General features: G+C 32.5%; 2 protein-coding genes across 3 annotated transcripts in view; both read left to right on the top strand.

The window, feature by feature from the left end:
- Positions 1-15,647, top strand: part of LOC127712125 (uncharacterized) — a 64,277-nt gene that overhangs the window by 40,827 nt on the left and 7,803 nt on the right. For both annotated transcript variants that reach the window (XM_052218388.1, XM_052218389.1), the window contains exons 5-10: positions 7,509-7,640; positions 7,862-8,041; positions 9,984-10,054; positions 11,726-11,824; positions 12,512-12,585; positions 14,862-15,016. In XM_052218388.1, coding sequence (XP_052074348.1) covers positions 7,509-7,640; positions 7,862-8,041; positions 9,984-10,054; positions 11,726-11,824; positions 12,512-12,585; positions 14,862-15,016 — 711 coding nt within the window. The remainder of the gene's footprint in view (positions 1-7,508; positions 7,641-7,861; positions 8,042-9,983; positions 10,055-11,725; positions 11,825-12,511; positions 12,586-14,861; positions 15,017-15,647) is intronic.
- Positions 1,149-3,416, top strand: LOC127712129 (uncharacterized). The gene is made up of 2 exons (XM_052218393.1): positions 1,149-1,447; positions 2,018-3,416. The coding sequence occupies exons 1-2, from the start codon at positions 1,363-1,365 to the stop codon at positions 2,539-2,541; spliced, it is 609 nt and encodes a 202-aa protein (XP_052074353.1). The 5' UTR covers positions 1,149-1,362; the 3' UTR covers positions 2,542-3,416.

The raw sequence follows: 15,647 nt of genomic DNA, 5'->3' as shown, positions 1-15,647 counted from the left end.
GCTTTTTATGCCCCATCCTTGTGGAGGGGGCATTAAGTTTTACCCTTGGCCGTCTGTACGTCCGTACGTACGTCCCAAAGTTGGTTTTCGTTCTCTAACTTTAGTTTCCTCAACCAAATAATATGAAACTTATACACAATGCTTTATACCACAAATCACAGATCAAGTTTGAATTTTGATGGCGTCACTTTAACCGTTCTAGAGTTATGCCCCTTTACAAATGGAAAAATTGCTGAATTTTTCGTTCCGTTCTCTAACTTAAGTTAGCCTCAACCAAATGTTATGAAACATATACACAATGCTTATTACCACAAAATACAGATCAAGTTTGAATTTTGGGGGTGTCACTTTTATTGTTCTAGAGTTATGCCCTTTACAAATGGAAAAATTGCTGAATTTACCGTTTCCGTTCTCTAGCTTAAGTTTGCCTCAACCAAATTTATGAAACTTATACACAATACTTATTACTACAAAACTCAGATCAAGTTCAAATTTGGGTAGTGTCACTTTTACTGTTCTTCAGTTATGTCCCTTTATAACTTTATATGATATGCTAGCGGGGGCATCCCATGGACACATTCCCCATTTTTTGTAATTTTGATAGTAATACTGCAAATTATGAAATCAAAATGGCAGTTTTTTAAAGGCAGTGCTTTAATGCCTTTCTAGTTGCCGGGTTAATCCTTCCTTCCGCTATATCCAACTTATCTACGTGGGGGGTCATTAGACTCCAAGTAGATCCGGAAATGTTGAATTCTCTCCTCTTCTTATTGCGATATAAATTGTTTTTTGTTTCATTTCATTTACATTGGGAAATAGAGAAACGATCATTGTGTTTTGTTAGTTTTAAAAACTTTTGATATATTAGTATTTTGCATTATAAGCAGTCAACCGATTGACAAACTAGAATTATTTGAATTCCGTGTGGAAAGAGCTCGGGTTAATTTCGAGTGTTATCTGCAATCTAGATGTTTATAAATCATTTCAGTCGTTGATATAATAATTAAAGGTCGACTGAACATGAATTATATTATACAATTTAAAGCGCATTTCTGTTTATGCACGTGTGTGGATTTAACAAGAAGAAGAAGAAGAACCCGTCTAACGTTATTTTCGCAGTTATATAAAGTAGCAAATTATCGTTCCTGAATAGGTGGCGTCGTGGTAGCGGATCCTGTTCCTCTACTTCCGGTTTCTGCACTGTGCAACTATTTCAGTTATATTTTTAATTAACGATGCCAAGTACTTGTTGTTGTGTACCTGGATGTCATTTAAGAGGAGGACATGCATTTCCAAATGACTTAAAAAGAAGGAAAAGTTGGATCAACGCCATGGCCCATACGCAGATTGGACGAGAACACGATGATATCGTGGAGTCCATCTCAATCAGCTGTTGTTTGCAAGGCACGTTTTACTGAAAAAGACTACGTGCAGGAAACTATTCATGGTAAAACTCTATTTTCTTTGTGAAATATATAGTTATATATGTAATCGCCATGCGAAAAAACCAAAGTCTGTTTACAACCGCAATTATCGTTTTAGAATAAAAGGGGGTGGGTAATTCAAGACGTCATAATTTTTTGGATTACGATTCAATGTGATCTGTTTGAGATTTTTTGGTGATTGCTACAATTATAATGATTTCTTACAAGAGGTATATCTTACTGAGAATTATTTTAGCAGTAATTATGCTAATGTAGTAATGACAGGAATGCATAAGCTATGCCTCATAGACTTTCTTGAAAAATATCAATGACAATGTTAACAGGAACAAAACAATGACATGCTCTCATCTATATTATAGTTATTTAGGTACAAACAATGTACGTTTGTTGCATAAGTCTCTCATGTTTTGTCCTTTGGATTTACATAACATACATTGAATCAGGCAAACATAGTTTTATCCAGATTGTAATGAATAAATCTAGTTAATATTTCGCCAGGTAGTACAAAGTATACATTGCTAATGGAAGTTCATTTAATTATAAAAAAACTAATGTTTTATAACCTTTTTCAGGGCGCAAACCCACCATACAGAGACTTAAGTCTACTGCAATTCCCAGCCTATTTTCCTGGACCAAGCAAGAGACTGAATCATCCGCAAAAAGAAAAATCAGGGCAGTTTCCTGTGAAAACAAAAGAACTAAACTTGATGACTATTGTAGTAGAAATCTAGAGGAAAGTTTTGATTGTAAAGTTGGTTTTCCTGAAGAAGTCATTCATACTGCAGAAAGGATTTATGACTGTCCACCACCAACTGCCGAGCTAATGTTGAGCTTCACAGATGGAATTACGCAAACACCATCAATGCCTATGTTTTCAGCAGAGAATTTTGAAATGAAAACACGTGACACAGCCATGCATTTTTATACCGGTTTAGAGTTGTATACTAAATTTTTATTTGTTTTGACCACACTTGGTCCAGCAGCACATTGTTTGAGATACATATATTTTCAAATTGATAGGGTGTCAGTTGAAAATCAGTTTTTTTATGACTTTGATGAAATTGAGGCATCATACAACCAACTTGGAACTGTCTAGATTCTAGATTGAATCTAGTGTTAAGAATATTGTGTATACATGGATTGTTTTTATGTCTAAACAGTGGTGTGAGGCTAACACTTGGCCATCTAGTGGTTTAGTCAGGTATTTTTCACCATCCAACTTCAAATTAAAGTTTCCTACGACTTGGATTATTATTGACAGCACAGAATATCCTGTGATAAAACCTAAAGCTCCTAGAGCTCAGGCAACCTTTTCATCAAATAAAAACAGAAACACTGAAAATTCTTGAATGTTCGACACCTGGTGGTTTAGTCAACTATGTCTCTATGTCACAAAGAGCGAATTATTGGACTTGGCAAAACATACAAAATTCTAATAAATCCTATGAATGGAACTGAAACAAAACTTTCATCTGAAATAACATTTAGTTGTTTTATGTTGTGTAATTTTAGAACTTGTATTGTGCCAAAGGATGCATAAATAAAAGTGACGCAATGAATTTTGTTCTGATATATATATATTTACAATTACATGCACATGTAAATTGTAATGCATATAAAAATAAGGAGATGTGGTATGATATTCAGTGAGTTTATCAAACTAAAGTGCATAAGAAATGGGTTTAAGCAGTTACAGGTGTTACTGTCACCGTACAATCTCCAACAATGAGAAAAACTCGTACCCTGTAAAAAATTTCAGAGATCTTACAACTAAGTTTTGTTGTCTCACCTTGACTTTGGTGAATTTTTTATATCTGTTGATGTAAATATAAAAAAGAAGATGTGGTATGATTGCCAGTGAGACAACTCTCCACACATGCACAAGAGACCAAATGACACAGAAATTAACAGCTATAGGTCACAGTACGGCCTTCAACAATGAGCAAAGCCCATACCGCACAGTCAGCTATAAGAGGCCCAGAAATGACAATGTAAAACAATTCAAACAAGAAAACTAACAGCCTATTTTATGTAAAAAAATGAACAAATATAACAAATATGCAACACATAAACAAACGACAACCACTGAATTACACTTTTATAGGCTCCTGACTTGGGACAGGCACATACATGTACATACAGAATGTGGCGGGCTTAAACATGTTAGCGGGATCCCAACCCTCCCCCTAACCTGGGACAGTGGTGTAACAGTACAATATAAGAAAGAACTATAAAAATCAGTTGAAAGAGGCTAAACTCATCAGATGGATAAATACAAATACAAGTGGACGTGGTCGGGTAGTTGTACATCCAAACAACAAAAAGACACTAAGTACAAATCTGAGAGTACTCGCAGTTACTGACAGCTAGTTCAAAGCCACTAACAACTGATAAAAAAATCTTGCATCTAAGACTAAATTATCAATCCGTAAGCTCCCTTTAGAATTTTATAAATTTTAGATTTTACATTTCTGAGTTATGGGGTTTTATTCATTAAAAAAGGGGGGATTTTCCAGTTTTTGACAACAACCCAAAAATGCTTTGAGCAGTTCACATGAAACTTTGGTGAATTATTTATAGCTATTGATGTAATCTCCCTATTGATTTTCATAAATTTCAAATATGACATTGAGAAGAAATTGAACTTTATTTGTTTATAGTCTGGCAACAGATTTATTAAGTATTGCACAACAGCACAGTGTTTTGCACAACAGCAAGAAATCTTTAATTAAATATAAATTCAATTCATAAAACCGATTTCAAGTTCATTGACTACATTTATTCAGAAACTATAATATGTCAAATATTTAATTACAATCCAAATTCAGACCTGTATCAAGCTTGAATATTGTGTCCATTTTTGCCCCAGCTGTTCAGGGTAGTACCTCTGCGGGTGTATCCAGCTGCGCTCAGCGAATCAGTTTATTTCTTAATTAAGAACTCCTTTTTATACGACCGCAAAAAAATTTTTGTGGTTGTATATTGGTATGACGTTGGCGTCGTCATCGTCGTCCGAAGACACATTAGTTTTCGCACTCTAACTTTAGTTTAAGTGAATGGATCTCAATGAAATTTAAAAATAAGGTTTAATACCACAAAAGAAAAGTGGGGATTGATTTTGGGGGTTATGGTACCAACAGTTAAGGAATTAGGGGCCAAAAAGGGGCAAAAAATAAGCATTTTTGTAACTTCCAGACATAACTTGTGTGTAAGTGTATGGATCTCTCTGACATTGTACCACAAGGTTCCATATCACAAAGGGAATGCTGGGATTGATTTTTAGGGGTAATTGCCTCCAAATTTTCGGAATTAGGGGCCAAAAAGGGACAAGAAACAAGCATTTTTCTAGTTTCATGACAATAACTTGTGTGCAAGTCTATGGATCTCTCTGACATTGTATCACAAGGTTCCATATCACAAAGGGAAAGCTGGGATTGAATTTGGGGGTAATTGCCTCCAAATTTTAGGAATTAGGGGCCAAAAAGGGGCAAAAAACAAGCATTTTTCTAGTTTCATGGCAATAACTTGTGTGTAAGTGTATGGATCTTTATGAAATTGTACTACAAGGTTCCATATCACAAAGGGAACGCTGGAATTGAGTTTGGGGGTAATTGCCCTAAAAGTTTAGGAATAAGGGGCCAAAAATAAGCATTTTTCTAGTTTCCAGACAATAACTTGTGTTCAAGTGTATGGATCTCTCTGAAATTGTAATTGAAGGTACCATACCACAAAGGGAATGCTGGGATTGATTTTGGGGGTAATTGCCTCCAAATTTTAGGAATTAGGGGCCAAAAAGGGGCAAAAAACAAGCATTTTTCTAGTTTCATGACAATAACTTGTGTGTAAGTCTATGGATCTCTCTGACATTGTATCACATGGTTCAATATCACAAAGGGAATGCTGGGATTGATTTTGGGGGTAATTGCCTCCAAATTTTAGGAATTAGGGGCCAAAAAGGGGCAAAAAACAAGCATTTTTCTAGTTTCATGGCCTAACTTGTGTGTAAGTGTATGGATCTTTATGAAATTGTACTACAAGGTTCCATATCACAAAGGGAAAGCTGGGTTTGAGTTTGGGGGTAATTGCCCTAAATGTTTAGGAATTTGGGACCGAAAAGGGGCCAAAAAACAAGCATTTTTCTAGTTTCCAGACAATAACATGTGTTCAAGTGTATGGATCTCTCTGAAATTGTACTACAAGGTACCATACCACAAAGGGAAGGCTGGGATTGAGTTTTGGGGTGATGAATCATAAGGGGGTTCAAAAAATTTGGGGGGGGGATTCTTTTTCCTTTTTTTTCTTTAAAATTTTCCATTTTAAATTGGTTATTTCTGATTTATATATAAAAGCAAATAATAATGATATGGTTTGAATAGGTAAATTAAATTTTTTTAAGTATCTTAGACCACTTTCATTCTGTGTCAGAAACCTATGCTGTGTCAAATATTTAATTACAATCCAAATTCAGTGCTGAATCAAGCTTGAATGTTGTGTTCATACTTGCCCCAACTGTTCAGGGTTCGACCTCTGCGGTCGTATCAAGCTGCGCCCCAGCGGAGCATTTTATTTCATTCATAAATTACTTTATGCTTGGAAATATAATTTTGCTTGGAGTTGAAAGAGTTGACATGTTGCAATGTACATTTACTCTACATAGTTCTATGGTACCAAATCAAAAGTTTATATAAAGAAAGAAGTCAAAGGTTTCCCATCATAGTTTAGTTACATACATTTTTTTTGTACCTAAGGTCGTTGAATATAGATCATTATATAAATAAGGAGATGTGTTATGATTGCCAATGAAAAAACAAAGGATTTTCTTATCCAAGGAATAGATTACCTTAGCCGTATTTGGCACAATATTTGGAATTTTGGGTCCTCAATGCTCTTCAACTTTGAACTTGTTTGGCTTTGTTACTATTTTGATCTGAACGTCACTGATGAGTCTTATGTAGACGAAACACACGTCTGGCGTATTAAATTATAATCCTGGTACCTTTGATAACTTATTTGACTATAAACATAGATAAAAAAGGTACAAACTGGACATAATGCACTAGTTCATAAACAAGTGAGAACAATCGCCTTCATATAGTGCTCAAAATATGACATTCATAAAACTTATTCAATATCATTAGAGAACTCTAAATCTTAAATACTGAAAGCCACCTCTGATAAGTACACTGTACTATGCAAGATAATGATATAACTGGACTTAAAATACACACAACCTGTAATTAACTGCCTTTACAGCGCTTTCGTGCTTTGATTCTCTTTTCCATGTAGGTTATTTGGCCCTGCACCTTTAGTCATGGTTCATTGACTTTGAATGTATAAATGCATTACATAAGTTAGTTTATATGTTTAAAAATTGCCATTTTGATTTCATAATTTGCAGTATTACTATCAAAATTACAAAAAAGCAAGACATATCTCTGTGTCAACAGTTTATATAATTGAAAAATACTGTTAAGCTTTGTAAAAAACATTCTTTAGTTACACTCATAACTAGAATCAGCATATTTTTTAATTGACTACCATTCTCAGAAATCATCAATGATAAATCAATAATAGTTTATCATAAATAATCACAGTAAGTAACATTCTGGCGTCTTTTGAGGGTACATCAGGAATTTTTACATTGATTTGATTGTTAAATAAAGTACAAATTGTATCTATAATATTTCGGTCACTGTGACCTACATTTATGCCAGCTTGAGCTTCTTTTGATACCTCACTTTATTCACATTTATGTCTATGTTTGATACATTTCATATTATGTATAAATATTGTGTAATCACTACTTTCTTCTTGGACTTTTTAATACCAGTCTTAAAACATTGAATCACCATGATTACACAGCCATTTTACCATTGGCCATCTCATCTTAAAATTTGCAATGGATCAGAATGTCTTTTATAGACTTTGAAGGCAGGGCACCCAACATGGCATCTGTATCTGATAGAAATAGCAGAACTTGGTATTTTAAGAGATAGTTGGAGTAATTTTGAGTTGAAGAATCATAGAAGGTTATATTTATGATCTATATGTTGGTTTTTTCAGTTTGGACCTCATGAAGAACTATGTTATGATGACTTCAAGAAATGGACCAATCACAACTTACCTCATATTTACTGTGGTGTACACAATTGGGTGTATACTATCCTGACAGGATCTAAAATGCCTTCAGAACAGGTAATTTACATGTAAGACAAAAAGGAGACAAAATGGAACTTAAAATTGGAAAATTTAAAGAAAAAATATGATTGAATGTGAACTAGATGCTTTCTAATTAAGTATTTATGAAAAAAATCGGGTTTGCTAATATTTGACTATTATAAGAAACTGGCAGTTAATTTAGATCTTTAACATGCCGTAATTTTTCAAATTAAAATCAGTACACACTTTATTTACAGGAAACTGCTCCTGTTCCAGAACTTGAGAAGTTTGAGCAAGACAAACATTTAATGAGTATGGGAATGGTATGGTCATTGTCGGCAGTTATCCCAGCAAGTTACACTCATATAGATCAGAAGGAAGAACAGTCTGAATTTAAAAATCCATTACTGACGTCATTTAACTTACTTATGAAAATAGTAAGTAATGGATATACAGGCTTCTTTTTTGTTTGTTTGTCTAGACCAAATAAAATTATTGTAAGCTCTGTCACTGCTATGGATCCTAATACCTGCAAAAATGAGCTGTTTTGTTTATGCTTTTTTTAAACGACAAATCCTGAAATTCCTTGTTCAATTTTATGGTACCATTGTTTAGGATAAAAAGAGACTTTCATGGTACTGCCAGATATATACATGTATTTATACTCATTAGCAGTTGTTTTTGTAACGTTATGGTATCTATGTAGAAAAATCAACGCCATCTATCAATAAATTATTCATTTGCAAAGACGTCTTTTTCTAGTAAATGTAAACATAACTTATTTTACTCTATACAATCACCAGATTGGCACTGTGACCAGGTCAAATTGTACCAATAATACAAGTTCAATCTTGGTCAATGAAACATGTCTCTTAATAGTTAAAAGTTTAATTTGAAGTTCAATGTGATTATTGAAAGCACAAGTTAAAAAGAATAGAAACCTCTTTCAAATATTTTTTTTTTCAATTGGTCTTGGAAGCAATTAATTTTTCTGTATGGCCATATTGTAGTTATATAATAAATTAATCTTTATATTCAGCAATTGTTAAGTTCATTTATAAATGCAATTGCTATGCAATGTACAAAAATGAGAGATTAATTATAAGCAATTCAGTAAATTCTACATACATATGATATGCTATCAAAATTGGAAATTATGCAAGTTATATTTTAACAAAACCTATCCTGTCACAATTTTAGCATCTAACTTTTAAAGTGCCAGTCTTTGTAAGAATCAAGCAATTTAGAAGAATTTCATAAAGTGACAAAAAAAACCTAACCACCCTATTTTCAAGTTACCCTCATCCTGAGTTAGAAATGGTAGGTCAATTCTTAATTGTTAATTTCAAGTGCATTTCAACCAAATGATATCTTGAAATACCAGAACAGGAAAAGGAAATGAATGTTATATTTGTGCACCATTATACATTTTGAACATAAATTAATGTCGACTTTAGTGGGTTTTTGTTTGTCATGTTTTCAACACTGCCTGATTCTTAGGCAGATTTGCACTTAAACTATATTTTCTTACATTTGCTGAAAAATATGAGAGTAATCAAAAGATCTATTTAGTCTTTATTGTGTTGTTGGTTTTCTGTTTCATTGATGTTGACTTTTCATCTCATGTATTCATATACGGCATAAGATATTGATACAAATTTGTATAGGTTTGTAAAGTTTTCTCAGAACTGGATTTTGGATACTGTAAATTAAGAAATCTTGGCAATGTTTTTATTATTGTTAAAAAAGTGACAGGATAGGTTTGGTAAATTTATAAACTTGTATTTCCAATTTTGATAGCATATCATACTGACTCGTATTGTCTTCCATGCATATACCATTGCTTTTGTATATAAGTATAAAACTGATGAAGGGGATAGAACTGCAGAAAACTGATTTCATCTTTCTTAATCTTGAACGACATGAATTTCCCCAATACTTATGTATTTTAGATTATTCATCTGTAAACCTTCACTAAAACATTATATTGGTTGAAAACAAGGAAAATCTATTAAAGCAAAAATATTATCTTTTGTTGTCCAATTAATGAGACCATCATAAATATATACCAATAGGTTTGAAATGACAAATGGAAACGTTAGGAAGCATGAAATTACAATAAAACTGTTACAGAAAGTTTATTGTCTTTTCATGGATTCAGGAAAAAATTGTATTTTCGTAGATTCTTAATTTTGAGGTTTTCAATCGTGCTGCATACAAGCATATATGGAAATTGTATTTAGTTGAACTTTAAAATTTCTGGTTTAACTTTATCCACGAAATCCATTAAAATTGGTATCCCGTAAATGATAACGAATCCACATTAGTTCAAATGTTGATATGAATAACAGTCTATTTGATTGGATCTTTATTTTTCAGGCCAGATTAAGTAGATGTCAAAGCTGGACATCATTATATAACAGTAGTGAAGATGGACTCTCACATAATAGGTAATTAAATGATTAGACTCTAAACCCACATTTATTTTTTATGATCAAATAGATGTTACCTAAACATGTTAGACTGATTACCTAAGAAGTCTCTTTTTCAGAGAGACAAGCACAGTGAAAACACCAGGTTTATATTATTAATATTATACAATTACTGTCTTTTGCTGAGGTTTTATTTACCTCCAGAATAAAGTCCAAACAAATTTAAGTATAATGTATTCAGGTTTAACTCGTATGAAAATAAGAAGATGTGGTATAATTGCCAATGAGATAACTCTCCACCAGATACCAAATGACAAAGAAGTTAACAACTATGGGTCACCGTACAGGTACGGTCTTCAACAGTGAGCAAAACCCATACTGCATAGGCAGCTATAAAAGGCCCTGAAATGTAAAGCAATTCAAACGAGAAAACTATCGGCCTGATTTATGTACAAATTAATGAATTAAAAAAGTATGATAAACAGCAACAAATAACAACCACTGAATTACAGGCTCCTGACTTTTGGACAGGCACATACAGAATGTGGTGGGGATAAACTAGTTTGTTGGTGCCAACCCTCCCCTAACCTGGGACAATGGTGCAACAGCACAACACAAGAACAAACTATACAAAACAATAAACGATAAACAAATATGAGAAATAACAATAAATGACAACCACTGAATTACAGGCTATTTATATTGTTGCAGATGTCAATCTTGATTACAATGCTTGAGCAACGTTTATACACAAGCCAACAAAAGTCTTAATCTACAAGCATTAGGAAATTAGCTCTTAGTTATTGTACACCGGCCTCGAAGAGGGGAAATATAGTTATGCTTACGAAACTTAAACACAATATCATGGACCATAAAATACAAGTCATGTTAAGAGTTCAATGATTATGACATTTGCCGTTCAAGAGTTACCTTAAGATTTTGATTGTTTTTAGTTTGTGGCCAAGGTGATATTGAATTGAAAGTACTGTTTTACAAAATATTTTAGATGTTAATAAACATTAAATACAGGCAATGTTCAATAGGAATTTTGGTTTTTGTATTGTCTGATGGAGTTAAGAGCGAGACATAGGTATGTTGTTTCAATAATGTATTAGTTTGTGATTAGGTCAGTTTATAGAGAACTTCTTATGGTAGGTCAATGATATTTGGTATGCAGTTGTATTAGCATTGGCACATCTCATTTCCATGGAGATTATTTGGCCCTGCCCCCTCAGTCATGGTCTATTGACTTTGAAACTTTTGCTCAGATTACATGTATTAGTTTGTGATTAGGTCAGTTTATGGGGAACCACTTGTGGTATTTCAATGATACTTGGTATGCTCTTATACATCTCATTTCCATGGAGATTGTTTGGCCATTAGTCGTGGTTCATTGAGTTTCAATATTTTGCATAATTTGCATGTTAAAGTATTTCTATTTTAATTTCAACATTTGCATTTTATGATCAAAATAACAAAAAGGCAAGACATTTCTGTGTTAACAGTTTATTTCATATATGTTTGAAATGTTTTCTGCAAGTGGGGGTATCTGTGATCACTAGATAACCTAATTCTAGTTTTGAATTTTAGCCCAAAATGTCCTTAAGTGTTTCCTTGTGATTTCAGACTTTTCTGTGTTTTGATTACCTTAGAATTTAGTACAATTCTAATTACCTATTCTTTTCACAGGTTTACAAATCACGTTATTTCATATCATGGTCCCACAATGACACTGTTGTCATTTGAAGGCAGAAATATATACTGTATAGCAGAGGATACAGGATGGCGGTAAGATGTTAAAATGTATATTTTAAGTAGGTTTGAAGTTGGTGTGTGTCTCATGCACAAACACCAACATCTCCTTGTATTCAATTATATTTAAAAGATAACAGATCATGAACTGGTTTAATAGCTGATTTTATTTTGAGTCCAGTATTGTTTTTGTTTTCTTTAAAATTGTACATTAACATTAAAAGAAATGAAAATTAGTTCATCAAAATATGAAAGCCATTTTGATCGGAAAAGGAAAAAACAAAAAAGAGAAAAACAAAAATCAAGTATTAATCAAAATAAATGATACTACATTTCAATGAGTTGTTTATATAGATAACATTCGGTATACACCAACAAGTGAAAAACATGAAAATATCACTAAGAAACTTAATTGTTTTGTAATAAATCATAAATCTGGTTATATTGAGATTCACCATGAAGTCTTTACAAATTCAAAGTATACACAAAACAATAGCAGGCTTAAAATAGTGTTCTACAGTCAAATCTGCTATTAAGGTCACCTATATTAATCAAAAACATGTCTAATCACGTCACCCTCTTCTTGTCCCACTGTACTTACACATTTTGAACCCCTGAGGGTGACCTTTATATGCAGTCTTGACTGTATTTATAGAAACTTGTATTTTGAAATTATTCATCAATATCTAGTGAATACATTTTTTTAAATTGATATCTTAACAGGGAAGGTACACACAGATTTGGAGGAGAGGATACCATGTTATTACAGATTACACCAGTATTTAGAGTAGTACAAGGTTAGTGATTTAAAGACCATAAAATTTATCACTTCAGTCCATTTATTTTGTAATGACTTGCTCATGTCAATGTCTCAATCTATGTTTTTAGATTTGGTTAATTTAGTGGCAAAAAATAAATAATTGGGTAGCACTGCCTTCAATACAATAGGCTAACATAACTGTAATGGATTATGATTCATTTTTTTATATTTTGGCTCCAATCAGGAACTTTTTATTCATAAACTGTATAGAATTTGTATACACTTTTGTTTAGATATGCAGAAGGACATACTAAGATATAAGATTGATAAGCAAGTATCTGTGCAGAGGTTTTCATTCCTATCCTGCAGATAAAGTTGTTCTTGATTTTCAGAGTGAAAGCTTAACCTTTTTTACACAGCTTTTGATTCAATCTAAAGATATCTATTTTTTGTCCCCTGCACAACACATTGTGGGGATATAGAAATTCCCGGATACCGGTAGGTTCGAAAATCAATGCCGATCAAATATTTTTTAAAGAGTTTTGCCCCTTGGAAATATTAATTATATTGGAATTTGCATTGCATTTGCTCTTAAGCCTTCATTTCTTTAAGATATTATTAAAAAATTTAAAGAACAAAAAAAAAGTTTTTTTTACTTATTGCCCTTGGATAGATAATATATGTGCAACACTAGGGACATTGGAACTCTGTTCTTTAATAAAGGTTGTGTTGTTAGGTTGTTGTCGCATTGACATTTACTCTGTCTTTTCAAGATTGCAAGTTATGAAAATACTTCAGTTATTAATTTCTTGTAAAATTATATTTTACCACTGACCAAAACCCAATAAAACTGTCATTTTTAGAAAACCCTGCTTTGTGCTTTATGCCATTTATATATTTTTTGACATTGTGTCAAGGGAAATAACTCATCAATCTAAACAAATGTGTTTGAATTAGCTGGTATTTTGAAGCAACTGTGAAAAGATTTAACAAAAACCTCAACAAATTTGCAAGATGGAAAAATCTTAGATACACTTTGTGAAGATTAAGATAATTAAATCAGACATAACTTGCTCAAGATATAAATTTTATTTCTGAGTATCAAAACATTTTTTGTATTACACTGTCAACTGCTTGTTTCAAATAATGTTTGAAAAATGAGATAATACATAGAAAAGATATACTGTATTTAAACCTCCATTCTAGGAGTAGGGGCTATTTAGCAATCATCTTGTCTGTCCGTCTGTTTGTTTAACAAATATTTTTGAAAAACCTTTCTCAGAACAGAATGGCCTGATATTTGACTAGCAGCTTGACAGTAATGAGTTGAACATGTGAGCACTTTTCAAATATTTCAGATCCCTATATTCTGTTTGTTGATACTTTATGTTTCTTAATATATTGAATGAACTTAAAATTTCCATCACACTTTCCTTCAATACTACTTAACTGAATGACTCCATATTTGGTCAGCATCTCAAAACTGATGAGTTGTAATGTGCATGCACTTTTCAGATCTGTTAGACACCGACTTCATGTTTTTCAAGACTTTGAATTACGAGTTGGGTATGTGAAGCACTACAATGCATACATTCTTTTTATGATTTCCAACCAGAGGTTACTACTTGACTTCCAGGCTTTTTGTTTTTATTAGTTTTTATTATTAGATTTTTTCATTAGTTGTTATTGGCTTTGAACTAGCTGTCAGTAACTGTGAGTACTCTCAGATCTGTACTTAGTGTCTTTTTTGTTGTGGGGGTGTATAAATATTTTGACATGTCCGGTCTTGTGTTTTCGTTAAATGTTTTCTGCTTTGTATCGATCTGATGAGTTAAGCCCTTTTCCATGTTCAAGAGTTTCCTTTTTGTTCTTATGTTGAACTATTACACCACCGTCCCAGGTATGGGTGAGGGTTTGGCATCAGCAAAATATTTTAACCTTGCTACATTCTGTATGTGCCTGTCTCAAGTTAAGAGCCTGTAATTCAGTGGTTGTTGTTTTTTGCTGTATATCATATTTATTTTTCGTTCATTGTTTTGTACATAAATCAAGCTGTTAGATTCCTCGTTTGAATTGTTTTACATTTGTTATTTCGGGGCCTTTTATAGTTGACTATGTGGTATGGGTTTTGCTCATTTTTGAAGGCCATACGGTGACCTATAGTTGTTAACATATATGTCATTTGGTCTCTGGTGGAGAGTTGTCTCATTGGCAATCATCCCACATCTTCTTATTTTTATATTTGTTGATTTCAATCAATATGTTAGGCTTTGATAGTGAAAGTTACATGGATGTGCTTTGTTTTTGTTTCAGCCAGTGGACCGATGGTGTTATGGAATGAATATTCAAGAGATATCAGACAAGGTATCCATGTTGGAAAAGATCCAAAATCTTTGATTATAGTTATTCCATCAGATTTTGACAAATTGGAGCATTATGGAGTTAATTGTGCTATTAATAAAATAGAGGTAAGAATTTTTCATATAGCAATTACTGCAGATTCATTAATTTTAGTTGCAACAATTTCAACTTTTTTTTTCAACTAGGTAGATGTCTTCATGAAAATTGAGAGAATTTTTAATTATTTGCTTAAATGTAGTTTATATCATGCCTTTTTTAAAAGGTCTTTTTTTCAAGCTACAGGTTGTGCAAAATTATCAGGAAACCAAATTTTGTGTGATTGAAAGAAAACTAAATGATAGAATTTTAAGATAAAATAAAAAAACCTGACTGGTTTTCATGCAACAAAACAAAATAGGTAAATTCCTTACACATTCCTTAATAAAAGTTTTTTTTATCTGAATAACCTTATAAAGCAATGTGTTTACTGCTATTTTACAATCCAAGATGGTGGGAAACACCCAATCTACCTTCTTATCCAGGCATCTGGTTAATATTGGGTAACATTATTTCAGTCATATTCAGGATTTATTCATTTGATATGAACAAGAATTAGAGTTATTGTTCTTTCAATAGAAAAACAACAGTTTGCAACCTAAATAAATACTGTAAATTTAATCGCTCATTTTATTTTGATTTTTGTTGTTGTCTTTTTGACAATTATTTTATATAGTAAAACCTATGGAAAAATATTCAAAA

Source organism: Mytilus californianus, unplaced genomic scaffold (genome assembly GCF_021869535.1).
Source record: "Mytilus californianus isolate M0D057914Y unplaced genomic scaffold, xbMytCali1.0.p SCAF_8, whole genome shotgun sequence".
In the NCBI taxonomy this organism is placed as follows: Eukaryota; Metazoa; Mollusca; class Bivalvia; order Mytilida; family Mytilidae; genus Mytilus; species Mytilus californianus.
The sequence above is the reverse complement of the archived record's forward strand: the minus strand, read 5'-3'. Positions and strand labels throughout refer to the sequence as shown.

Excerpts from the sequence above, each read along its gene's own strand:
- LOC127712129 (XM_052218393.1), top strand. The coding sequence starts at position 1,363 with ATGATATCGTGGAGTCCATCTCAATCAGCTGTTGTTTGCAAGGCACGT. Across the intron at positions 1,448-2,017 it reads CGTGCAGGAAACTATTCATG|GGCGCAAACCCACCATACAG; the intron begins GTAAAACTCTAT and ends AACCTTTTTCAG.